A 26,479-nucleotide genomic window follows, 5' to 3' on the forward strand; every position below is an offset into this window, starting at 1 on the left:
CAGGGGATGCATGTGCACCCCCTACATACCGCTAATAGGATCCAGGGAATTACAGACCAGTCAGTCTGACCTTGATACCTAGAAAGATCATGGAGCAGGTCATTGAGGAATCTATTTCCAAGTACCTGTAGGAGAACAACGTGACCAGGAACAATCAAGAGCAGGAATTCACCAAGAGCAAATCATGCCTCACACCAGCTTGATTTCCTTCTATAGCTAGGTGATAGGCTCTGTGGATACAGGGTAGGGGACAGGGGGAAGCAGTGGATGGGATATACCTTGACTTTAGCAAGGCTTTCAACATCATCTCCCATGATGTTCTCTAGTAAGTTAAGATACATTAAAGTATTGTAAGGTGGATATAACTACCATATTTCACAGTATAGAAGTTGAGCTTTGAAACCCAACTTTTAATTCTTAAAATTCAACCTTGACTTATACACCATAACAATACTTTTCACCCCCACTCCAGTGCCACCCCGGCAAAACCCTGGCCCAGCCCTGACCTGACATTCTTCACCTACCAACAGCATCCCTGTCGCTGGAGGCCATAGAACCCAGGCAGAGCCTGAGCACAGCCTGTGGGCCTTGCTATCACTATGGAGACAGCGCTTGGCCAGGCATTGAGCCTGTTCCCATGTCCTGTGAGCGGTGCTGCCTAGGCTGCACCAGCTAAGCCTGACTTTACTGTGCTCAAAGAGTCATTATCAATAGCTCACGGAGTGTTCAATTAGGAGAAGGTATCAAGGGGAGTCTGTTAGGTTTTTTGTGCTTTTGGTTTGAAGTAGTCATAAGAACGCCTAATCAGAAACAAAAAACTAGCATGTGGCATCATTATAGTAAAGCTCAAGCCACTGAAGGAAGGAAGAAAGTTGGTAGATGTAAATACTGCAGGCTTAGAAAGATGTAAGTATGCTAACAATGCAACAAGAATGAAGAAACATTTAATAACATATAGAAACTGTCCTGAAAGTGTACAAGCCATATACAGAAAGCTAATACAACAAAGTGGTGGAACAACATCATCTGAGAAAAGTCTACTTCAGGAATCCTATGCAATTAAACAAATTAATATGTTAAATAGAATCTATATTGTTTTATAACACTATAATTTTAAAAGTTGTTAATACAACTCTGGACTGTTATTTAAAATATTTGTATTCTGCTTGCACTAAGCACCCAAAGTGGCTTAGGATTAACAATAAATATTTTTTTAAATTACATAATAGATAAATAGTTAACTATTTCAACCCAGCACAGTGAGCTTATATTGCTTTGGCCAATGGCAGAGGTCAAACTATACGGCTCTGCAGTCCCAGGACAACTGAGCAGTAAGTTGAGCAGCAGTGTTCTTTCTGGCAGGGAGGAGGGAAGCAAGCTCCCTGCCGCTGCTCCTTCTCCTTTTGATGGATGAGGCCAGACTAGAATAGGCTAAAATAAAAATCTTTTCCCCCTTTTGTTGCAGGAACTTGGTAGCTCAAATGAAATAGCATATATGCAAAAAATGGAAAATGAAAAAATGTTGAGCTGCCACGTCTGGGCGAAGAACAAGCAGGATCCTTGCTTTCAGGATCACTGACACCAGATATACAATCCACCATGAGTAGCTGTTCAAGACAGCCAAACCTTTTATCAAGCTTTGTACACAAAATGTCAAAAGAAGATCAAGAAAAAGCAGATGAGACATTAGCTCAAGCTATAGTTGCAAGTGATACACCTCTCTCCATAACTGATAATCAATACTTTTTGTTATCACTTATCGCATTCTCTCTTCGACAGAGAGTATGACAGAATTCAAGCAACGGTTATTCAAAGAATTGGTCAAACAGAATCACTGATTCCGATGTCGGATGGATGGACTGATAGACAAGGAAATCCTTTATTATGCAATATGAGCCAATATTCCTGAAAGCAATTGCCACCAAATCTTCTCATCATACAGGTGAACACATAGCCAAATTACTGAGTGAAGAGACTGAAAGTGCAGGTCCCTCCAGGGTACAAGCCCTTGTAACTGATAATGTGAGTAACATGAAAGCTGCATGGCAGATATTAAAGGCAATGTATCCTCATTTAATAGTATTTAGCTGTCTTGCTCATGGGTTGAATCTTCCGGAAAAGGACATAGTAAGTGTGAATACAATTAAAACAATATTGACAAACTGCAAAGTGATTGTGAAGATATTCAACAATCATCACATTGCTAATCAGACTTTGAAGAAATTACAGAAAGAGAAGCAGGGGAAGGAAAGTGAACTTTTATTGCCAGGGGAAACTAGATGGGGCTCAGCTACAAAGTGTTTATACATAGTTTGCTGCACACAAGGAACTGTTTGCAGCGTGCTTCAATAGATGACACAGCATCCCCAATTATTCCCGTGAACATCTGGAAGCAGATTCTCGACAATGATGTGTTCTGGGTTCAAGTTCAAGGACCATCCCATTTGCTACTACCAGTTTCAGTGGCTATCAAAAAACTTGACGGAGATGCTTTCAAATCTTCCACAGATATTCAGACAGCTGAATGAAAATCTAATTGAGCTTCTGCCTTCTTCACCTCTATCCAAAAAAGTAGTAGTAATAGTAAAACAAATGTTTATTAAGAGATCTGAGTTTTGCTCTCATCCAGTTCATCTGGCAGCAAACCTTTCTGGATCTTCAACACAGAGGACAACAATTATCAGAAGGTGAATTATCTACTGCTCTTGATACAATTATGGAAGTAGCTAAGAAAGTCCCCAACATCATTGAAACAGCCATGATCGTGCAAAAGAAAAACTTCAAAGCAAAGACATAATTTGGTGGACAGCAGAGAATGTGTCTCCTTTCACATGTTGGAAGGGACGCTGTAATACCCGACTGTTGTCCAGGATTGCTCTAAGAATCCTAAGCATTCCCTGGAAGGCTTTCAGCTCAATCAAGACAAAAAAGAAGAATAGACTAACAAATGAATGCACTGCTAAGCTTGTTTCTGTTTCTCAAAATTGCTTGCTTCTGGAGAATCAGTCAGAAGCACAATTAGTGAAGAAGATGCAGTGCAATGATAAGCTGCCCTTGCCCACAGACTCATTCGTAAAACCATCCCTTAGTGAAAGAGAACGTGGTTCAAGTAGTTCTGAATCTGATTTTGAAATGAAACTAATAAGTACTGCAAGTGATTCCTGGAGGTGCCACGATGACCTCAGTGGAAGAGAGTTAAACTCCATTGAAGTAGATGAGTAGACGACCACAACTTATCACGCACAGTTCTTTGGGTGTGCTAAAATGAGGGTCAACAGTTTTCAGTGTCTTCGGTTTTTTTCTTACATTTAAACAAATAATATAAGGGAAGTACACGCTATTATGTACTGTCTTTACATTTTTACAAGTATTCCAATAAAAATAATTTGTTTCCACATAAAGCTTTTAATTTGTTTGACTCTAACATTTAAACCACATTAAGTGTGCTGTATTTAATTTTTTTCCTAATCAAATATTTCAGTTCAAATACTTGTGGCTACTGGGACAAAATTAACATGGGGTACTTTGTTAGTTTTGTTTACTAAAGTCAAACAAACATGCTAAATCAGATCACGCTCTATTTAGGCCATTGGAAAATTTTCCAATTCAAAATTTTCCAGAAAACCTACATTTCTGGTCATGGGTATAGGATTGTTTAATATCTTCATTATGATTGGGCAGATGGGAGATTTGCATATTTACAGAGGACATCAAGTTAGACAGAGCTGCAGACACTCTGAAGGGAAGGATTAGGATTTAGAATGACCAATTAACTGGAGAAGCGATATGACATTAATCAAATAAAATCAAATACAAAAAAAAGTTAAAAAGTTCTATACTTAAGACCACATGTACAAATACAGACTAGGAAATGCCTAGCTGAGAGTTCAGCAATGTTTCTCAGAAGAGCGCCAAAAATACCCACAACGCTGACTGGTAAGATGTTGGCATGTCGGGTCAGACAATGGAGGGACCTGACTGTTGTTGTGGTAGTACAGCCCTGGCCCCTTCTGAGACACACATACTAAGCAAAATGCCTTCACATGTCATGCTCTCGCACTCGTGCTGGGGGGTTACCTACCCCTGGCCTAGCTAGTCTGCTGTAATGCAGAAAAGGACCTGGGGGTTATAGTGAACTGTAAGCTGAATATGGGTCAACAGTGTGTACTAGTTGGAAAAAAGGGAAATAATATACTGGGCTGTATTAATAGGAGCATCATTTGCAAGTCAAGCAAAGTGTTTTTTCCATTTGATTCAGCACTGATGAGGCCTCAATTGGAGCATCATGTCTAGTTTTGGACACCAAAATTCAGAAAAGATGTTGGCAAATTAAAAAGCTCAGCAGAAAGCAACAAAAATGATTACAAGTCAAGGAAACATGATTTAGACGGAAACACTGGGAGAGTGGTGATTATTCAGTCTGAAAAAGAGAAACCTGAGGGAGGATTTAATAATAGTCTTCAGTTACTGAAGGGTGATTATAAAGAGGGTGGCAATAGACTATTCTCTGTGGTCACAGGGGATAGGACAAGGAGAAGTGGTCTTAAATTACAGCAAGAGAAATTCAGTTAATTATTAAGAAGAACTCTCTTACTGTGTGGGTGCTTAAGCACTGGAACAGGCTACCTACAGAGGCTGTAGAATTTCCATCCTTGGATATTTTTAATAGCAGGTTACATATACACTTATATAGTTGGGTTTAGACATAGCATAGTTTAGACAGGGATGATCCTGCCTTGAAAAGGGGCTTGGAACAGATCCTTAGCTCCCTTCCGGCCCTAGTTTTGTATATCAGCAGTCTCTTAAAGAATGGGGGTGGGTTGAAATATCAGGTTGTTGATAATTAAAAAACCTGCGAGAAATATACAAGTTTGGCTAGAAACATATTAGGCTAATAAAACAAACAAAAGCGTAAGACCAGCCTGTAAAAAGAGCACTGGAAATGGCACTTTATTTCAAAAGAAACAGGGACATGCAGGACAACCAGAAAATAGTTTATTATCTGTTTTGGCAATGAGATGAAGCAAGCTCAGTTGCCAAAACTGAATTATCTGCTTCATTTCTCCAGTCCCCCAACCTCTTTCTTTTGCTCAGGAAAGTCCGTAAGGCAGGTTAACTGCACCTTAGGTCTAACAGTGGTGCAAATAACACTGCAAAAATAATAGAAGACTTGGGCCCCGCTTCAAAGTTTATGAGCAAGACTGGCAGTCTCTACATTTTAAGATCTAGTGGGCAATGTGTATAGAGACTGCTGACACAGTGCACTGAACCGTCACAGCATGGACAACAGCTATACAAAGAAGGGAAAGTTAGCACTGCTTCTGCCCTTGACTGGTTCCAGTACAGGAAGCCAATCAAGAAGTTCAGGCTGGCAAAGGTGAGTCTGTGAAGAGCAGAGAATGTCCCATACTGTGCATAGCTGGCAACAGGATTTCCAAACATGACTTACAGCAGTGTCACTGGCAGGTCTGCACAGGCAAAAAATGCAGGGAAAGTCCATATTTTACAGTGTATTACTTCTGTTCTTATTTTTTGTTAATGATATAATTAACCTGTTTTAACCTTTGATGCCTGTCTGATTCATCTAGCTGACAAGAGGCAATGAATTATACACATTAGTAAATTTTTCATACACAAAGGTTAGTTGGAATGCCAACTGGACACTCTGGCATTCCAGAGTCCAGCAAGATGTAAGCATTTATAACTGTAGTTACCCCCACCTCCAAACTTACATCCAATTCAAAAAACAGGTCTCTCTCTTTACTTGCAATCTCATAATCTGCTCTCAGTGCCAAATCATGGATCTTTGTACATTCTCCCAGGTCCATGCGCTGTTGGAAAGCAAAAAGAAAATTAACATTAAAAACCTTCTATTACTGCAAGAAACAGAGGATATTTAACTGCTGACATTGATGTATATATTCCTTTCATGCATCACATCATCCTTAAAGGCACTTTAGGAATTGATCTTCCCTCTTGGTCAACTAATAAGAAAAGTAACCAAAAGGTCTTCCACGTGTTCTTGTAGTGATCTATTTTGGTTAACTGTCAACAAAACATAATAGCTCTACAGTCAAAGAAAAGTAGGATGAAGCAGTTACCCAATCTTAATCCTAAAACTACACAATGACAGGAAAATGGGTCTCACCAGGAAGAACACTGAGAAAGGGTCAAAATGAACCTGTCAAAATTAAGGTGCTGCTTCCTGGTGAAGTGTAACTTAGAGGAAAAGGATATGGCCAGGGGAGCAATGTGTCTAAGTCTCGCAAAATTAACCCCTTTACAGGACTGACCCATCCTAATGCAGCAGGGCTTTTAAAATTCCATTGGCCCAAAACAAAGGACTCTTTTGCACAAGACCATACAAATCAAACTGACAAAAAAACCCAATGGAAGAAGACAGGATCCTTTCCATGAGAGTCTTCCAACCACACCCAAAAGAGCAAATTTGTAGCAGATGGTGTTAAAAAAGGTTCTCAATCTGTAGGCCAGCAACCAAAAGTAGTATTTAAGCATTTAATTAAAATGCCCAATAGATTACTTATTTCATTTATCAGGAAAGCCAGTATTCATTTTGTTTTCAAACGGACAAAGGATGCTTAGCATCCTGAAAGTCATAATGCCAAAAGGCCTAACTATACACAAGAGCACACGAGGTTAGACTGCAGCTCTCTGTATATATGTATCTTTATACTCTACGTCACAAAGAAGCACACATGTGCCTTACCCTACAGAAGCAAACTGCACATGCAATACTGTATTCCCTTCCAGGCTCCTCAGAGCAAGAGCTGAGAGACAGATAATGAACAGGGAGTGAGAAAGATTAACGTTAAGACTACATATGGCTTAACCAGTTCTAGCCACACAACTTGAACTTGAAGAGCTGCTGACTGTTCAGCCTATTTTGCTCTACAGGTAGGGCCTGACTTAAACTGCAATTTCACATTTTTCATGAAAATCATTAAATTAAGTGATTTTCATGTAAAATGCGACTTGCTACAAAATCCCATGATATGACCACCTGTTGGGGAGTTCCCCAGCAAGGCATTTCATTGCAACAAGATGGTTACTACAGGCGGAGGAAAGCATTCCCCAGCCCATAGTTTCTCAACCTGTGGTACACGTACCCCTGGGAGTATGAGACACACAGTCAGGGGGTACACAGGTACCCCAAAACTCTCTCTCTCTTGCCCTCTTTTCCTCACTCTCTTGCCCCTTCCTCCTCTTAAAACTATGGCAAAAAATTTGGTGCAACTTAAAAAATTAAATTCCCCAGTATTAATTTCTTGTGCTGCACTTTGCGTGGCACTGGGTTCAGCCCTCCTAGCTTTAGCCAACATCACCTCTAGCCCAGGTACATACTTGAGTTGTGCACTGCTGGTGTAAAAGGTGGCAACCCTACCCGTACCAGATCAGACATCTGTCGTATCACGGCCTTATATACACAGCCGTTCTTCCAACATATGGCACACATTAGTCTGTAAACATAAAAGCCCCATGGAAATTGAGTGTTGGGATACTTATTAAAATTTTCAGAAGTTAGGGGGTACCTGCTACTTAAAAGGTTAAGAAACACTGCTCTAGCCAGCAGCAAAAGCCTAGCAGCCCAGGGGTTGCAAAAGGGACAGAGGAAGGAGAGAGCTTGGAGAGGGAGAGGCTTTTTGCTCCTTCAGGCTAGAAAACTGGGGTGCAGGGTGTTGGGTGCACCTGGGGACTGCCTTGGCAGATGGCCCTGACACCAGGTATGGAAGGGGCTGTTTGCTCCTCCAGACAGAAAAACTGGGACGCTAGGGTTTGAGAACGGGAAACACAGAGGACCAAACAGCCTCTCACCTACCCAGTGCCAGGGCCATCTGCCAAGGCAGCCCCCAGGTACACCTGACCCCCTCCACACATTTTCCTGCCCAGAGGTAGAAAAAGCCCCTCCCTTTCCCCTGTCCCTTTTATGACCCCCTTCCCCCCTCCCCTGGGATACTAGGCTTTCACTGCTGACTGGGGAATGCTTTCCCCACTGTAGCAGCCATCAGAACAAAAAGCACCGCCTGGGCATAAAAATTAGGGGTGCATCAATAGAGATTTTTGGAGCCAATACCGATGGCCAATTTTTAAGGAGCCATATTGGCCGATACTGATACGATATGCAGCCGGGCAGGTTGCAGACCAGCGTTGGGGGAAAAAGGTGGGTGAGGGGGAGATTGAGGCCCATAAGGTGAGGGAGCAGGGCAGAGGCAGGCACTGCTCAGCCAGGGCAGGTCATGGGATGGTGCCACAAGCAGCTCATCCAGGGAGTGTGTGCGGGGTGGCTCCCACCCTGCACACACTCTGGGAGGGCATGGGGTTGCGTGCCCCCAGATCTGTGGGGGGCAGGGCAGGGCAGGCTTCTGCTGCGGGTTGGGGCCAGGGCTGCGCTGGGCTCTTCCTGGTTGGGTGGGCTGAAGCTGGTTGCACTCGGGTAAGGTGGCAGCACTGGGAGGGGGCTACAAGAGGGGGGCTGCAGCCACCCCAAAACTCGCCATAGCATCCTCCTAGCCTCCTCCCAGCGCTGCTTCCGCCCACCCCAAGTGCAACCCAACCCATCCCCACCCCCCCGGAAGAGTCCAGTGCAGACCCCAGTCCCAGTCCCAGCCTGCAGCAACAGCCCACCCCACCCCGCACACAGATCCAGGGGCACATGTCCCGCCATGCCCTCAGGTGCACCTCCCCCCACACTCCGGATGAGCCATTTGCAACTCTGCCCTGCCCCAGCTGAACAGTGCCTGCCCCAGCCCCACTCCCTCCCTCACTGCGGAGGCCTCGATCTGCACCCCAACTCCCGACTTACCAACCTGACACTGGTCTCCAAGCCACTGGGCTATGCTCCAGTTGTGCATATGCACAGGGCTTTTACTGGCCACATTATCAGCCACAGCAGGCAAAAAAAGCCGATTTTTAATACAGTCAACATTCCCTATATTGGTGCTGATCCAACATGGGACCAATGTATAGGTGCACCTCTAATGAAAATAGTGGCCCCCACCACTATCGGCCCATGATATTAGCAAGCGGCACCCACAATTTAAACCAGCACAACTCCTTATTGCATACAAATGAGGCAATAATTCCCACCTTCTTTATCTGCTTATTTCTTCTCTTTTCATTACACCATGTTATACACTATCTGGCAAAGCACTCATATACTGATTCTCATTATTATTCAAATTATCCACATCCCAAAACAGCTTCACGGTAAGTGGACCATGCCACAAGTCCTGGTTTAAAACTGTTGACTTAAAACAGAGGTGCACCAAAATACATTGGTCCATATCGTATTGGCACTGATAAAAGGAAAACTGACATTATCGGCAATTGACTTTTTTTGGCCAACGTGACTAATCATGTCGCTGAAAAAATGGCACACGCATGCATGCAACTGCAGCATGCACCCAGCCAAGAGTCCAGCCTGTAAGTGTGTGGGAGGCAGGAGCGCAGAGGAGGGATAGAGACTCCTGCAACGAGGAAGCGAGGGAGTGGGGCTGGGGCAGGGGTAGGTACTGTCTAGCCGGGACACAGGATGGAGCCTTGAGCGGCTCCTCCGAGACTACGTTGGGTGGGGGGGCAGGGAGGGGCTGAGGCAACTGCCATCACTGGGCAGGCCCCACGGGAGACACAGGGGGCACGTGTCCCCTGGATCTGTGGAAGGCTGCCTGCTACACACTACGGGCACTAGGATCTGGCCCACAGCCCATATTTTGCCCTCCCCTGCATTAGTATGATCTTTAGTTAGCAAGACTGAAACTATTCTGACTTGTCACCACTGAGCTATCTATTCATCTACACCTCCCTCAACTTGAACAGAGAAATATGTGCTGCTAATCATGAGCGTTAGACATAAGCACCACTCCCAGAAGCAAGTTCTGGGTAGAAATGAAATATAACTCTTTAGAAATAGCTCTGAAAGTTTTGCAAGATCAGACCCAGCCAACTCTCTTCCTTGGATTTAGAGAAGCTTCCAGTTCAGTCGTTTTATTGCGGTTACAACTTCCAGCAATCCCAGAACTACATACGCACTTTCAGTCATTCCATTATGTGGGGCCACTGTATACCCAAATTCCTTTCCAACACTAGCTTAGGAGGTGGAGGGACCTCTTCTGAAAATCACAGCCCAGGACTGTCATATTTCCAAAAGAAGTTCAAGAACTTTTTCCAAACTGAAGTGGTACCATCACTTTGGAGAGACATGTTCGCAAGCTAAGCAAAGTAGTCCTCAACCTTGCCAGCTCCTCTTTCTCCAGACTTTGTAAGATGGCAATGTATCTCCAGGTTTCTCTCTTTGGGCAAGCAAACATCTGCAGAAAAGCCTTGGGTTCTAGTTCCCAATGACTTGCAATAAATTCTAGATATCTGGATATTTTTACCAGGACCTGGACCTCCACATGCAACACCAAAGCAAGATGACAGTTTGTATAAAGACAGCTCCCTGGAGGATATTCCACTTACACAGTTTTCAGAATTGTTTCATCAGCTAATCTGGTAGCATCATTACCAGCAGGCACCCCATCCAGGAGTACTGCAGTTCCTCTGCTGGTAAAAATACGCCCATTGCTATCTGAGAACTAGGGGTGCACCAATAAAATTTTTTGGGCTGATACCAACGGCCAATTATTGGCCAGCCATATCGGCTGATACCAATCCGATCGCTGATATGCACTGGAGAGCAGCTTCCAGCTGATAAGTCAGTTGGGGGAAAGGGATTGGCAGCGGGGTACAGATTGAGGCCCCCACAGTGAGGGAGAGAGTGAGGCTGGGATTGGGTAGGGCACCAGGCTTGTCCAAGGGGCATGGGAATATGTGGCAGTTCCCGCCACTGCATGCACTACCAGAAAAGACATGGGGGGCATGTGCCCCTGGATCTGTGTGCTGGACAAAGGCAGGCTGCCCACTGCGTGGTCGGGGTGATGCTGGGCTCTTCTGGCAGAGGTCTGGATAGGGGCTGCGCTCAGGGCAGGTAGCTACAAGGTGGCTATGGATAGTTTTGGGGTGGCCACAGGCTCCACCCCCCCCCCAACAGTGCTGACGCCCCTGCCCCTGCCCCTGCGTGCAGCCCTGACCTATCCCCCCAGCTGGGAAGAGGCACAGTGGGCAGCCTGACCTCATCCCACATACAGATCCGGGGGGTACATACCCCTCCATGTCTCCCCTGGGGTGCACACAGCGGCAGGAGCCACTCCCCCTCCCCACTCCCTGCACCCCCTGTATGAGCTCCATCCTGTGCCCCACCCTGCCCCACCTGGGCAGTACCTGCCCCTGCCCCAACCCCACTCTCTCCCTCACTGTGGGGGCCTCAATCTACCCCCATACCTCTTCACCCCACAGACTTACCAGCCAGATGCTGCTCTCCAAGCTGCTAGGCTGCATTCCTGGCTACATGCATGCTCCAGCTGTGCACATGCACCTGGCATTTTTCGGCAACATTATCAGCCACATCAGACAAAAAAAGCTGTTTGCCAATAATGTCAATTTTCCTTTTATCAGTGCCAATACGATATGAACCAATGTATCGATGCACCTCTATTGAAAACAAACATCTAGAACATCTTGACTGCACAACCCCTAAGCAAGGATGATCACAAGCATCAGCTTATGAGTTCAGATACACATACATGTAATACAGAATAAGGTCTCCAAGGAAGCTCAAGCATTGCTTCAGTCGACTAAAAGGACAGATCGCAATATTTTACCTCCCATCTTAAATTCCTCCAGAATTCACAACTATTCACACTGAGACTGGCAACAGACTCACCACAGACTACATCAAACAATAAGCTCAAACTAAAATAGCAAAAGCCTAACCAAAATATCTTCATTTGCAAGCCTATAAGTCTCCCTTAGCACCATCATGTTTGGAACCAGGCTCAGCTGTCCTAAATTGGAACTGGAAGAATGCAAGTAGAATTAACTAGTCTAATCAGATTGCAAACAGATGGTTTTTCCCACATGTGGACTTGTCTGAAAACTGGTCCAACAGGAAGTAGGAAATACCACCCCAATGCACATCTACAAGCCTGCTGAATGGACACCCATTTGCTCTTACAGGTCAGATTACCTTGGTTGTGACATTTTATGATTCCTTACAATATTCAGTGGGGCAGAAAGGTAAACCAGTATCAAGACACCGACAGAACATTCCCACTTCTATCTCTGTGGCCTCATATGTCTGACTGAAGGAAATGTAAAGAAATCTAACTGGCATACTACCAATCTCTTAGAGCCTCCAACACCACACAAAAGCCATAACTACACTACATAGATTTGCTGGAAGAACTGTAAGCTTGTTCACTCAGTGATTCTTAGGAGGTGACAACTCCTTTCTGCTAGCAAAGGAAAACTCGCTTTCTGACTGAAAGACTCCTATTGCCACCTAGCAGCTGAGAGAAAATGCCTGTAGACATGCCCACGCTGTGTGTGCATGTAGAGACAATATGCACTCTAAAAGCTTTATGCTGGCAGCTGCTCTCTGTCAGAACTTCTGCTGGTAGAAAACTCATAATGTAGATAAAAGCCCTCAGACGGTCAGCATCCAAGACTCACCAAATAGAAACCAAACCATCACATTTCACTAAGCAAAGCTACTCAACATCCATTCTTCCTCCTGTGCTTCACGAGACCTTCCAATAAGCAACTTAATAGATTGCAATGAAGGTACACATGGAGGAAAAAAACAAAAGGGTCAAGCTGGCAGGAATCTTGTAACACCTTTCTAAAAGTATCTACGAGAGCTGAGTGATGGTTATCTGAAAGGCAGAGGCTTACCCTAAGGAACAGTGTACTGCCTATCCCATTTAATAAGGCCTCAAAACCCTTACACCCAACACACAATTTAAGACTACAGACTTCTAATAAAGCCGCCTTTGCATCCACTTGAGGGTTCCTTTGCACTTCCCCACTTTAATTCGCTCCTTAGCACTGGTGGCAATGGCCGAGATGCATGCCAGCACATTAAATGCACCCTGCTGCATGCAGCGTCTGGGGCCAGGCAGCATACACATGCTATATGCTGCCTGCAGGGCTGGTCTAGCATGTGTTACATGTGATGGTTACACCAAGTTGGCTTCAGGCTCTTGATGCAGCGCATGGGACTAATCTGCAGGCCTGATGCAGCCCACAGACTAACCCTGCACTACTTGAAGAAGGAATTCTACAAGTATGTTGGTAGCAAGAGGAGGATCAGAAACAATATGGGTCCCTTACTGAATGACAGAAGCAACCTTGCAACAGAGGAAGCAGAAAAGGCTGAAGTGCTTAATGCCTTTTTTGCCCGAGTCTTCACAGGGAAGGTCAGCTCCCAAACTACTACACTAGGCAGGAGATTAGCTCACCTCAGTGGTAAAAAACCAAGTTAGGGACTACTTAGAAAAGTTGGACATGTACAAGCACATGGGGCCAGATGAATGCATCCAAGGGTGCTGAGGGAGTTGGATGCTGTAATTGCCAGGCCACTGGCCATCATCTTTGAAAACTCATAGCTATCAGGAGAGGTCCCAGATGATTGGAAAAGGACACATATAGTGCCCATATTTAAGAAAGGGAAGGAGGAGGAGCTAGGAAACTACAGCCCAGTCAGCCTCACCTCAGTCTCTGGAAAAATCATGGAGTAGATCCATAAGGAATTAATTTCTAAGCGTTTGGAGGAGAAGGTGATTAGGAACAGTCAGCATGGATTCATCAGGGGCAAGCCATGCCTGAGAAACTTGCTTCTCTTCTATGGGATGACTGACTCTGTGGATGCATGGAGAACACTGGATGTGATCTGCCTTGATTTTAGCAAGGCTTTTGATACCATTTCCCACAACATTCTCCTAGGCAAGCTAAGGGAGTATGGACTGGATGAACAAACTATAAGGTAGAGAGAAAAATCGGCTGAAGCATCGGGCTCAGACAGTAGTAATCAATGACTTGATGTCTAGTTGGCAGGCGGTATCAAGTGGGGTGCCTCAGGGGTTGGTCTGGGGGCTGGTTTTGTTCAATGTCTTCATCAACAACTGGAAGATAACATAGAGTACACCCTCAGCAAGTATGCAGATGACACCAAGCTGGGGAGAATAGTAAATATGCTGGAGGGTAGGAGTAGGATTCAAAGTGACCTAGACAAATTGGAGGATTGGGACAAAAGGAATCTCATGAGGTTCAACAAGGACAAGTGCAAAGTCCTGTACTTAGGATGGAACAATCCCATGCACCGGTACAGGCTGGAGCTGACTGGCTGGGCAGCAGCTCTGCAGAAAAGGACCTGGGGGTTACAGTGGACAATAAGCTGAATAAGCCAGCAGTATGCCCTTGTAGCCAAGAAGGCTAATGGCATACTGGGCTGCATTGGTAGGAGTGCTGCCACTAGGTCAATCACTAGGGGAAGTGATTATTCCACTCTATTCAGCACTAGGGAGGCCACATCTGGAGTAGTGTTTTCAGTTGTGGGCCTCTCACTACAGAAAGGATACTGACAAATTGGAGACAGTCCAGCAGAGGGCGACAAAAATGATTCAGAGGCTGGGGCACATGACTTATGAGGAGAGGCTGAGGGAACTGGGCTTATTTAGTCTAGAGAAGAGGAGACAGAGGGGATTTAACAGCGGACTTCAACTACCTGAAGCAGGGTTCAAAAGACAATGGAGCTAGACTGTTCTCAGTGGTGGCAGATGACAGAACAAGGAGTAATGGTCTCAAGTTGCAGCAAGGTAAGTTTAGATTAGATATTAGGAAGAATTTTCTAGGAGAGTAGTAAAACACTAGGACAGGTTACCCAGAAAGGTGGTAGAAGCTCCTTCCTTGGAGGTTTTCCAAACCCAGCCTAGACAAAGCTTTTCTGGGATGATTTGTGGGCGATGGTCCTGCTCTGAGTAGGGGTTGGACTAGAAGACCTCCTGAGGTCCCTTCCACCTCTAATTTCTATTTTAATATTATAAAAGCCTAAGTTTATCTGTCTGTCTGTCTGTCTGTCCATAATGCTTTATTCACACTTTCTGTGATTCTATAGTCACCCAGCCTTCAGGACTGCGTGAGTTTGACACCCATGTTCTAAAGCACTCTGCAAGAGTACAACATGGAACTCAAGATGGGCAAGTGACAAAGCAGGAAGAAAAGGCAGGAGAGCTTTCTCACATGATGGAATAGAGGCTGATGCATGGCAAGAAAGAACAAGGCGACCAAACTCCAAGTTTCTTTACTAGGGTCTATTTTGACACTATTTTAAAAATATAAGGAAATGTCTACAACTAACAATTTTACCCAAAAATTTAAACATTTTGGAAGCTGCAGTAATATGTTCAAGTCAAAGCCTGTGCTGTGGCTCTCTCTGTTGGCACAGACTTAACACCACCTTGGTTCCAGAACTTACGCAATGATTCCCAACCAGGGTGCCCAGATATTTCAAATAAAAATCCCTATCTATAGTCTTTCTGAGTTCTCTGCAATAGAAAAACTGCTTGATTATTTCTCTCAAGTCAAAAAAAAGTTCAAGATACTGAGCTCCCCACACAAGGAAAATGAAGGATAATATGGCTGTGCTGCTCCTAAGCTACTTAGTTTAGAGAAGCTGGCAATGTAAAGCAACAGTTTTCAAATTAAAAATAATTTACTGTAAATTATTCTAAATTGATTTTTTTTCCTCCAGAAGAACCATAAAATTACACTGGCCTTTTTCCCCCGCAACAGGCTGACCTACAATTAAGGCCTGAAAATTTTGATCCTTGCACTGGCAGTATATTTTGCGCATGCAATAACAGCATCACATTAGAATTTTTTTTCTGGGCATAAGAACATAAGGCAGTTTTTCTTTTAGTATTTTTACTATATTTCATCCTTTCAGGCCTTTCCCAGATTGTTTGATTCTCCAGGAAGATTTTTTTAAGGGAATGAAAGTTCAAGGTCTTTAGCTGTGGGAAAAACTGTTTTTTCCTAAACATGAACCTGAAACCATGGAGTCAGCTTATAGGTAGGGTGAATTTATAATCAGAGCAATATGGCAGTACTGACTGTTAAAAAGTAGAGCAAGTATCTAAATTCTTCTCTACCATGCAGCAATCTAATTCTTATGTGGTGGTGACAAGCTGTGCTGTGTTTCCTTTTGAAAGTATTACAGGGTATACAATAATTAAGCAATCTTTTGAGGTATCTGTTATTGAAACTATTTTTATAATTTTTATGCAGGCAGCCAAAGTTAAGATACTTTGAACTAAAGCACTTTTGAGCATCATCCCACAGTACCCCTTTGCTCCCACAGAACATTTCTGAACTGAACACGAGAGATTAATGGGCAGATGCTAGAAAAGCAGGAAGATGTGATTTTTTTCCATGTGCCAATTAAACAAATCTGCTCCAACATACCTTATCTGCCTCCTTTGCCAAACCAGATTAAAAACAAGATTACAGACAACAGTAAATTGCCATTAATACTCTCAATATATTTATTGTCCTTTGCATCAGGAGAGATGAAAAAAATCTGACTTACTAGCAAGTCCTTCAGATATGACCATGCTGCTCAGGTGTGAAAAGTTGGGGGGAAGAGCGACACAGTGGGGAGGGGAAGAGGCCCAAGAATTAAATTAAACTGAAGAAAAGAAAAAAACACCTCCACACCAAACTCCTGATATTTAACTAGGATGATATAGTATGTCATCTCTGGAAACTAAAGTAGTTTTGTGTGCCTTTTAAAAGAAATGGAAAGGCATTTTAGGTCCTATTTCAAATTGAAAAGACTATCTGGGGTCAAGATAAAAGTATTTCTAGGATCCTCATTTTCAAGTACTTCCAGTCAATTCTGTGCTGGATCTTTCGGCAGCTGCATGTCTAGGTCAGAGACTGGTTACATTAGAATTTGTGCACTAAAACATTCATAATTTGAGTCTAATATTTCCTAACTGGCTCCTCTTAGGATGCTTATATCATACAGAGATCCATCCCACACAGTTTCCACAAACTCAGAGTTTATTCCAACTTACAAAGACTCACACTTACCGTTCCTGCCAGAATATCATGAGGGCAGCAGTCCAGAAGATGACTCTTGCAGACACGATCATCAGTAAACTTCACCCTTTGTCTGGTTTCATCTCCTGAAATTCAGGTGTGGTTTCAAATAAGAAAGCATTAGAATACTGATAAAAGCATGAAGGTGTTGGTATGATGATTTTGCCTTAATATGCGGATTAAAAAAAATACTTCACCTTCCTGTTCCCCAAGATTGTTTGAAAAAGCTTAGTTAGGGATAAATTATTCTGGATTTTTTACAACTGGCAACTGAAACATTATTTTTGAATTTATACATCAAGTATATCACATGTTAAATGGTGTGCTGGCAAGCCAAATAATGTCTATCACCTGTCATCCATGTAAAGAGACAGCACAGCCAGAAAAAGAGAAAGACAGACAGACAACCTGGCTGACAGCCATAATGTTTTGTGCCTTTTTTTTTTCCCAATATACAAAGAGTATGTAGGGGACAGGAGATACTAAAACCCATGCTATCAGAGGACCATGAATCACAAAACAGGGCTGTGCTTGGCAGTCTTTACAGGTAACTGCTATTTACTAATCCAATAACCTAATGCATTAGTCCAACTGGTTTGGGCAACCAAATTGTGTAGTGTGTTCTCCAAGGCCATGTGAAAAACAAAGCTTGTAGGTATCGGCCTGGAACATGAAACATGTACTTCCCACCCACCTCCCACCCACCAGAAGACATTTTGTAGTTGGGAGCCACTTAAACAAGACAATATCAGAAAAGCAGAAAAAGGAAAAAAAAGAAAAAAGAAACAAAGTTAGTCAATACACACTGCGAGCTCCAACACATACTATACCCATCTGCATTCTTCAAGACCTCAGCTGTAGAATTTTATGCCCACTGTTGAAAAGTTTTAAAGGAAAAGTTTTCTTGCCCACACCTGCAGTAAGGAAGTCAGGGGAATGATACATAAAAGTAAAGGCAAAGTGGCAATGGTATGTGACAATTTTAAAACTAATCTGTGTATATGACACAGGTATGTGTAATACTAAAGTATGAATATAGCTTAGGATTTGCAAGCATCCAGGATTAATGTAGTGTCTATTGAAAATGTTTTCTTTCTTTCTTTTTTTCTTTCTTTCTTTCCTTCTTTCTAAGCTACACTTTTAAAGTTACTCGTGAGAAAAAGCAAACACTTTTTTTTGTTATAACAGCTTTAAAAATTGGTTGTGACTCACGGCTCGATGAACATGAGGCTTTTCTGCAACTCCCTTGCAGATTGATGTAGGCAGGCAAAGATACACTGAACCTTTATAAATAAAATAGAGGGGCCACAATTGTTCAGTTTGTATGAAATAAAAATATGGGAAGCAATTCAAAAGCAACTCAATACACAAAGAAAGAAAAAGCACTTATTCACTTACGAAACAAAGTGCAAAATACCTGGATAGCCCTGCTAAGTGTCAGAGTGCGTTTAAATAGTCAATAACTCAGTAGAAGAGAAGATACAAACCATAGCAAGAATACAGTTTTGTACAAGATGTGACATTCCTTTTCTTGGACAATATCTAGGAATACCAGTTTCTAAACACAAACCTACCTATGTACACTTGTGTGTGAAAGGCGTTGATTAAATGCAGAGCTTTTCCTGTGGGCCTTCCATTGGAAAGCCTCTCCAAATAGATCAACATGAAGTCAGGAAAGTTAAGACTTTCAGCTCTCCTTGCAAGTACAACAGTAGAGTGATGGGACACTCAGGACTCTATTTTCCGTGGGAGAAGCCTGAGTTTTTCTGCATTGCAGAACTATATACCAAGGGTATTTTCTGTTGAGGTTTCCAGGTAGCCTCAGAAAAAGGCTACAAAGACTAAAACATAGGCTTACTCTACTTATAGCAACTGCAGTCCCAGAACATTGTTTCTGGGCTATTTTATGGGCTTTACTATAAATATACTTTTGTTGGACAGCAGCACCTAGACAGAGGAGGAAACTCTGAGAGGGCCCAATCTTTCAAACCTAGGCTCCTTAGTGAGTCAGCCAAATACCAGTTGTGGACACTCAAAGTTGACACAGACACATGCAGAACAGATGCTCATGCTCAAATGCTAAATCCAACCACTTGGAGGTGATCTGGTAAGGAGCCCATGTTTGAGAACGAGGCCTGGATCCTCAATGTGTCCTCACCCATCCCGTGCGAGGACAGGCACTGGAATAACAGCACAGTTTAAGTCTGACTAATGCACGCAAATGCTTCCAGCTGCTGATGGTTCTAGACAGATTATGACAGGCTCTAAACAGCTCGGCAGAGGGTCCCCACAGGCAGCGTCAAGGGTGTCACCAGCAAGAAAACCCGACACTGACACAGGGCCTCTGCTGCAAGAGAGGGCAGCAAGAGATTGGGTTGTGTGTGTCCGTTTGGAGCAGAGGATCAAAGCCAGGGCCCAGAACGCTAGCTGGAGGGAAGAGAGGAAAAGGGCTAAGGCAAGACCTGGGAGTCAGAGGTCCTGCCAGGATAATGGGGGCAGAGGAAACGGGGCAAGAGCCAGGCCCAGGGTGAGCCGACGTCCCACGGGCTGAGGGAGAAGAGGGAGGGTGCAAAAACCAGGCTCAGGAGGAACCGGCGCTCTGACGGGGAGGCAGCTATCCTACAGCGGCCAGGCCAGCCAGGAGCAGAAGGATCGCGGCTCGGGCACAGGGCCCTACTGGCGCCCCAAGGGGCTTGAGGCGGCCGGGATCGGGCCCAGCGCCTGCGCCAGCGCCGCGGACGAATGGGACGCAGGAGGTGCGAGCCCGGCTCCGCCAGCCCGGCTGGAGGATGCGCAGAGCCGAGGCAGGGATCGGGCCTACGCTGGGAGAGGGCGAGGCCCAGGCGGGGGCGGCCCTGTCCCCGGCCGCGCCCGCCCGGGCCAGGCCTGCGCGACTGCCAGGCCGCGGCGCTTCCTGCAGGCCCCGCCGCGCTACTCACCGTCCCGGGCCGTGCCCATGAGCTGGTCCAGCAGCGCCCGCATCTGGGCCTGGGCCGACATGATGGCGGCGGCGGCGGCAGCAGCCTCTTGCTGCTGGACCCCCACGGACGAGGCGGGAGGCGGCGGCGGACGGCGGCGGCTCCTGCTCCGGCCTCTGCTGGCGCCGCGGGGGACGCTGGGAGGAAGCGGCCCCGCCCGGCAGCGCGCGGGGGCCTGGGACATAGAGTCCAGCCAGAGCCCGGCCTCGTAATGATCGTATTGGTAGGATCATTTCAACCCTGGCGATGTAGGTAGATGACACTACAGGACACGTGGTCAGCTTTTTGCTCTCCGAGACTTGGTCCTGGCTGAAGGAAATGATCTGGTGAGCACCTTGAATACTGAAGGTAGCTTGGGCGACAGCAACCTTGAGCTCACCAGGTTCACTATCTGCCGCAAGGCAGACAAATCAACTAGTGGAATTGAAGTCCTGGACTTTAAAAACACGAATTGCAAGAGGCTCAGGCCATTAGTAGGAGAGGCAATGTGGGACCAGGGGCCAAAGGCAAATGGAGTGCATGAAGAGTGATTGTTCTTCAAGGACACGATCCTCGAAGCACAAAAAAAGACCAATGCCCTGCAGAGGAAAGGTAGAAGGGCTGGCAAGCCCTCTTGGCTTAATAGCGATATCATGGTTGCCTTGAAAAAACAAAAAAGGCATACAAATGGAAGCTAGAGACAGTCCTCAAGGAAGACTATACAACAGCAGTCCGCACATGTAGGAAGAAGATTAGGAAATCTAAGGTGGCGACTGATTTTAAGTTAGTGATGAGAATCAAAGACAATAAGAAGTTCTTCTGTAGGTATGTAGGCAGTAGAAGGAAAACAAATGGAAATGTGGGACCCCTGCTTAACACCTCAGGACAGCTGGTAACGGACACTCAGGAAAAAAATGAACTCCTGAATGCCCACTTTGCTTTGGTATTTCACTGGACCAAGGGGAAAAACATGGTAGATAAGGTTCACAGGGGGCATGGTGGGAATGTGAAGTGTGTGCCTTCCTACTGTTGATGCTGAGCTTGTGCATGACCAACTAGAAAAGCTAGACATTTATAAGTCAGGAGGACAAGATAAATCATACCCAAGAGTACTGAAGGAGCTGGGCAAGGTCATTGCAGGACCCCTGGCAAAACTTTTCCAAAACTCATGGTGCTCAGGGGAGATCCCTGAGGATTGGAAGAGGACCAGTATTGTGCCTATCTTCAAGAAGGGGAAAAGGGAGGACCTGGGCAACTACAAACCAATCAGCCTGACTTTTTATCCCAGGGAAAATCCTAGAAAAACTCATCAAGGAATCTATGTGCAATATGCTCACAGAGAGTAGGATTCTGAACAACAGTCAGCCTGGCTTTGTCATGGGCAGGTCTTGTCTTGCTAATCTCATCTCCTTCTACAGCCAGGTATCTCACCACCTGGACAAGGGAGAGGAGGTCAACATTCTAAACCTAGACTTCCAAAACGCCTTTGATCCAGTATCCCACGATATCCTCATGGGAAAATTGGAAGATTATGGGCTTAACTGCTCAGCGGTTAAGTGGGTAGGAAACTGGCTGCAAGGTAGGACATGGAGAGCTCTTACGAATGGATCTGTTGTCCTGGCAAGAAGTGGCTGGTGGTGTCCCTCAGAGGTTCATGCTGGGTCCAGTGCTTTTCAACATCTTTAGCAATGATTTGGATGTTGGGATGAAGAGCTCACTGGCCAAATTCACGGATGATACCAAGTTATGGGGGAGCGTGGTCATGCCTGAAGATAGGCTGCAGGTTTAGCTGGACCGAGACAGGCTCAAGAGTTGGGTAAATCAGAACCAGCTTTTGGCTGCTGTCTGTGGTAAGCAAGCTAGCCCAGCAAGGGATCCTTGTGGTTGGGCCTTCTTTTGCTGCTCTTTTGTTTTTGCTGTTTTGAGCACTGCTTGGGCTAATTTATTCAGCTGGCCACAGCATGATGCTGCTAACCCCAAAGTTGTCAGTCTGCTTCCCCGTACAAGCCAAGATGAGTCCAGATACATTTTTTTATAAGAACTGTTTAGGAATAGCATTGCTGCATTCATGCTGGGGGGTTGGACTAGATACCCTTGAAGTCCCTTCCAAATCTATGATTCTATGAAGCATCCTCCCTGCTGCTCTACGGGACATTTGTGTTCCTGGCCCAGGGAGGGCTACCTGAAAGTACTTGTTTCAGGGCATGGGATGGAGCCACAGCTCATGTTGGAGGTATGGGGGTGGCTCCTGCTGCTGTGTGCACCCCGGGAGGGCGCAGGGTGAGGGCTTGTGCCCCTGGATCTTCACGGGATGAGGGCAGGGTGGGCTGCAGCTGAAGGCTAGGGCTGGGGAAAGGGTGGGGGGCGTGTGCCCCTGGATCTGCGTGGGGCAGGCAGCAGAAGCTCTGGGAGGGGGGCTATGGAGTGGCCACAGCAATTTTTAGGGTGGCTGCAGTCCCCCCTGTAGCACCCTCCCAGCAACACCATCACCTGCCCCATGCAAATCAGGGGGCACATGCCTCCCCATGCCCCACCCCACCTGTAGGCCCCTCCCAGCAATGCCACCATTGCAGCCCTCCCTGCCCTCATCCCGTGAAGATCTGGGGGCACAAGACCACACCCTGTGCCCTCTCGGGGTGCACGCAGCAGCAGGAGCCACCCTGATACCTGCAAGATGAACTGCGGCTCCATCCCATGCCTTGCCCCATCCCAGCTGGGCAACGCCTGCCCCAGCCCCACTCCTTCCCTCACCACAGGGGCTTTGATCTGCCCCCCGCCATGCCCCTTCCCTCCCCTTCCGCCACAACAGACTTACCAGCTGCACACAGCTGTACTGGAAATCGGATCAGTTTTGGCAGATATGCCTCCTTAAAAATCAGCTATCAGTATTGGCCCCAAAATCTCTATCAGTGCCTCCCTAGCTGTGGGGGGAGGACAAGCAGCAGTGCCTGAGAGGAAGACGAGAGGTCCCAGCTAGGATTGCCACTGGGTGTAGGCAGGGAGTGCTGAGAAATGATAGCAGAAGCATAGGGAACTCACTGAGTCCAAGGGTCAGGGTGATGAGGGCATGCCAGCTAAGGTGGGTACTCTGCTTCCCAGGTTGCCTCCTAACTCTTCTCTGTCTCTCTTTGATGCCCTGAAGCTCACCAGCCAGGCAAACTGAAGGTAATATTCTGTTTCACTTTATGCACCCAAACATCAGTTCTCAGCCACGTGCGCGGCATTTTTGACCCTTCCACACAGTCTGCAATTCTGTTCCCCATGTGGCCTGGACGCAGAAGCATCCATATAACTTCTGAGCATGCTCAGTAGGCCACATAACGGCCAAGACAGCGCACTGCTATGTACATAGGCACACTGAGTGTATGTAAGTCACAAAATTATGCTTAGCCAAGATCCATGACTAGTGCGTAGAAGGGAAATAAAGGAGGACTCTCCCATATTTTAGCCCTAATAGCTGAGGGTTTGCCTAAGATGTATGAACCACACATACAGAATTGAGGCATCCTGGGCATAGATACCTGAGAGTGAGGGGATGAGGGGTTCCAAGTCCTGGAGAGTCTTATAGCACATGAGCTGCTGCTCCGGATGCTTGCTTGTAACTCCTGGGGGCTGCCATTCTGCCACCCCTTCTAAATCATTGCCCAGGACTGGTGCTCACTCACTCACTCACCCTAGTTATGTAACTGGGGTTGAAAGGTCCTCTGACCACTGGAAATCCAGATCTAGAGAGTCCTCAGCCCAAACAGCAGTGAAGTGTGTTGCAGTAGCTGGCCACTAGAACTGTGGCAAACTGTGTAACAAGTTTTTAGTGTGTTTTGAGCTGCTGAGTAAACCACAAGGGCCTCTTAGCAGAGTGTTGGAGGTGGAGTTATATTTATTTATTTATTTATATACTGTATATCAAAATAAATATTTTTGCTAAAAAAGAAGTAGATGTCCTCTAGATCCTTTAGTTGCTGTGTTAGGTTGTGTATAGACTAAACAATAGTTCCCGTTTACTTTGATGCAACTGCGCTTGTGTTTGCATGACCCAGGATTTCCTCCCCCTCTAAAGTCCATTTAGCATCTTAAACTGACACTACTCAGAGATGTTACCTTGCTGTGTTCTCCAGTTACGCCACTCCAACTGTGGAGTTGTTCTTCCAAAACAGCCAGGAATGCAGAGCCTTCTAATTAATCCCCTTTGCGGTGAAGGAGCGCTGTGTTCTGACCTTTAGCCAGTAGGTGCTGCTGTGTGTTCTTTTTTACCCTCCTCACCCCTTCCTCCTCCCTCACAACACAGTTCAGGTTGGGATGGGTCGGCTCAGACCAATTATTATTTTAAAACAGGGGAGGCCAATAATCCCTTAATTTTCTACCCCTCTTAATTCTTCTACCCCCTCTGCCACCTATAGTGTATGTCCTCCCCACCCCTGACCATGTACCCTCCTGTCTTCCCCACCCCATGTCTTCTTCACCTGTGCCCCCTGCACCCCACACTGTGTGGTGCCACTGCAGTGGATATAGCTCCTGACAACAGCTAAAGCATCACCATAATGGTAAGTTTTTTGCAAGTAATTTGAAACTTTGGAGCGAGTGGTACATGACTTCCTTCAATATTGCAAACCTTCCCAACTTCATCACATTCCATTTCAGAACCATGACCAAACGTCCAGGGCCAGGAGGCTGCCTGCCAGACCTGATGCCCAGGATACGTAGCGTCCCAGGTGATATTTAGGTAACATGTCTGACCAGCCTGGGGGGGGGAAAAGTCCATTTTTTCGACTGTGTTCCAAACCCCCTCTTCTTCCTTTTCTTCCTTTTTTCCCCCTCCTTGCAGAAAACTTTCATTGGCAGAACTTTCTGGGGGTGGCAACCAGCCCAGTAATGAATGAAGATAATGAAGAGGAGAGTGAAATATCTTCAGATTTGCAGGGGGGAGGGTTATTGTTTTACATTTTGTATATATTTTTTATTGTTAAGCTGCAGCATTTTCAATTAAGTTTTATTTTTGCTCTATATACGTGTCATTTTTTTCTTTGGGGTGTAGGTGGTTGGGTTGGTTTTCGGAGACAGCACCCACCTCAGTGCGGGGATGCTGTGCTTGGTGGGGGTGGGGGCGGGTTATAGAGTCATGGCATTACCGGAAAGAGTTACAAAGAGTTCCAGGTGGACTCTTATCCGAGGGAGGTTGAATGCTTAAGTTCTAGCTAGGGTGCAGACAGCATTTCTTGTAAAAAAAAAAAAAAAGACTAAACAAACCCCACCCAACCTCTATGCATGGACCTCCCAGAGCCTTTAGTCTTTAGCAAGTCTTTAATACATTATAATACATTTCATATGCATGGTTGACAAAGCGGGTGGGGAGCTGGAGTTAACGCCTGCTGCTGCAGCAGCTCCAAAACAGCTTCTTTTTTTTTTTTTTGAGTTTTTTCTTTGCAGGATGTATTGTTATGGGAGGTGCAATGCAAAAATTATTTTCTTTTCAATGCTTTCTTTGCAGTGCAATGTTTTCTTTACAAATTCCTGCATGCAGCACCTTTCAGAGCTGGGTTTGCAGATCTCCCCCTCCCCCAGCCGCCTGCAACCCACCAGAGAGAGTTCATCAGATTTTGTTCAGGATTGCTTTGTCCACCCTTGCTATATCTCAGCCCCTCTCAAAGGACAGGAAGAGGGTGAGAGGGAAGCAAAGAACAGCATTCCCAAGGCAGCCTAGGGTAATCTGTTCAGCTGCCTCTAGGCCTCTGCAGAATCAAGTGTATTCAAAGAAAGCATCATTGTGGGAGAACTTTTTTTAATCCAAATTCAAGAAATTTGTAATACCTCCTTCTCCTACACTAGGTATTGGCATGTCCTCATCAGATGAGTCTCGGCTAAGCAGAGCTGCTAATTAGCCAGGGCCAGGGTTTCAAAAAGCAACTCTGCTCCCTATAGAGAGGGCAGAAGTGTTATGCAGCACATGGCTATCCCCAGACATATTATTGAGGTGCCTGGAGGGGAGGCCAACCAATCTGAAATGTGGGCCCTGACCAACTTTGTTTCTAGCCTGGGAAGTTACTGCACTCCCACCTCTGGTCTGCTGCAAACCGCTCCCCCACCCCTGGGTCCATGCCCTGAAATGAAGCAGGAGTAAGTACAAATCAGAATTTTTTGTTCCTCGTCTTAATTTTTTTCACAATAAATTGAATTGCAATCAATTCAATTTATTGAGAAATCACAAAAAAGCTAAAAAAGTATACGCATTGTTTTGTTTTACTCAACAATGCTGTTGGTAGTCAACTGGTGAATACCTTTTTTACAGTAAAGCTATTGCCAGCAAACACAATACAACAGGATAAAACACCAGTTCACAGTATGCTCCCAAAGTTCCTTGAGTAATCCCTTGACATGGGATTACTGGTTGCCTGGTTACTGGCTCTTCCTGGTTACTGGCCGTGTCTCAGCAATGTTTTATTTTTGGTCTATATGGCGTGTATGTCCAATGCGGGGTGGGTGGGGTGCTTTTTGGAGAACTGATGATGGTGCGACTTTTATGGAGTCAT

General features: G+C 45.5%; 1 protein-coding gene and 1 long non-coding RNA gene across 3 annotated transcripts in view; one reads left to right on the forward strand and one right to left on the reverse strand.

Moving 5' to 3' along the window:
• LUC7L (LUC7 like) overlaps positions 1-20,121 on the reverse strand; it is a 38,461-nt gene extending 18,340 nt beyond the window's left edge. Inside the window, exons 1-4 of one of the 2 annotated variants that reach the window (XM_090023175.1) lie at positions 19,938-20,121; positions 18,211-18,281; positions 16,990-17,084; positions 5,733-5,831 (exon numbers count right to left, since the gene is read on the reverse strand). In XM_090023175.1, the coding sequence (XP_089879301.1) occupies positions 5,733-5,828 (96 nt within the window). In that variant the 5' untranslated portion in view covers positions 5,829-5,831; positions 16,990-17,084; positions 18,211-18,281; positions 19,938-20,121. The remainder of the gene's footprint in view (positions 1-5,732; positions 5,832-16,989; positions 17,085-18,210; positions 18,282-19,937) is intronic. The other variant, XM_090023176.1, reaches the window with a different exon arrangement.
• Positions 20,122-22,759: 2,638 nt separating this feature from the next.
• LOC149854754 (uncharacterized) lies at positions 22,760-24,919 on the forward strand. Its single transcript, XR_016438730.1, has 3 exons — positions 22,760-24,496; positions 24,594-24,675; positions 24,778-24,919. It is a non-coding gene; the product is annotated as an uncharacterized LOC149854754 (long non-coding RNA).
• Positions 24,920-26,479: the final 1,560 nt, after the last annotated feature.

This window comes from Crocodylus siamensis, chromosome 12 (assembly GCF_052110815.1).
Source record: "Crocodylus siamensis isolate JL-2025a chromosome 12, ASM5211081v1, whole genome shotgun sequence".
In the NCBI taxonomy this organism is placed as follows: domain Eukaryota; kingdom Metazoa; phylum Chordata; order Crocodylia; family Crocodylidae; genus Crocodylus; species Crocodylus siamensis.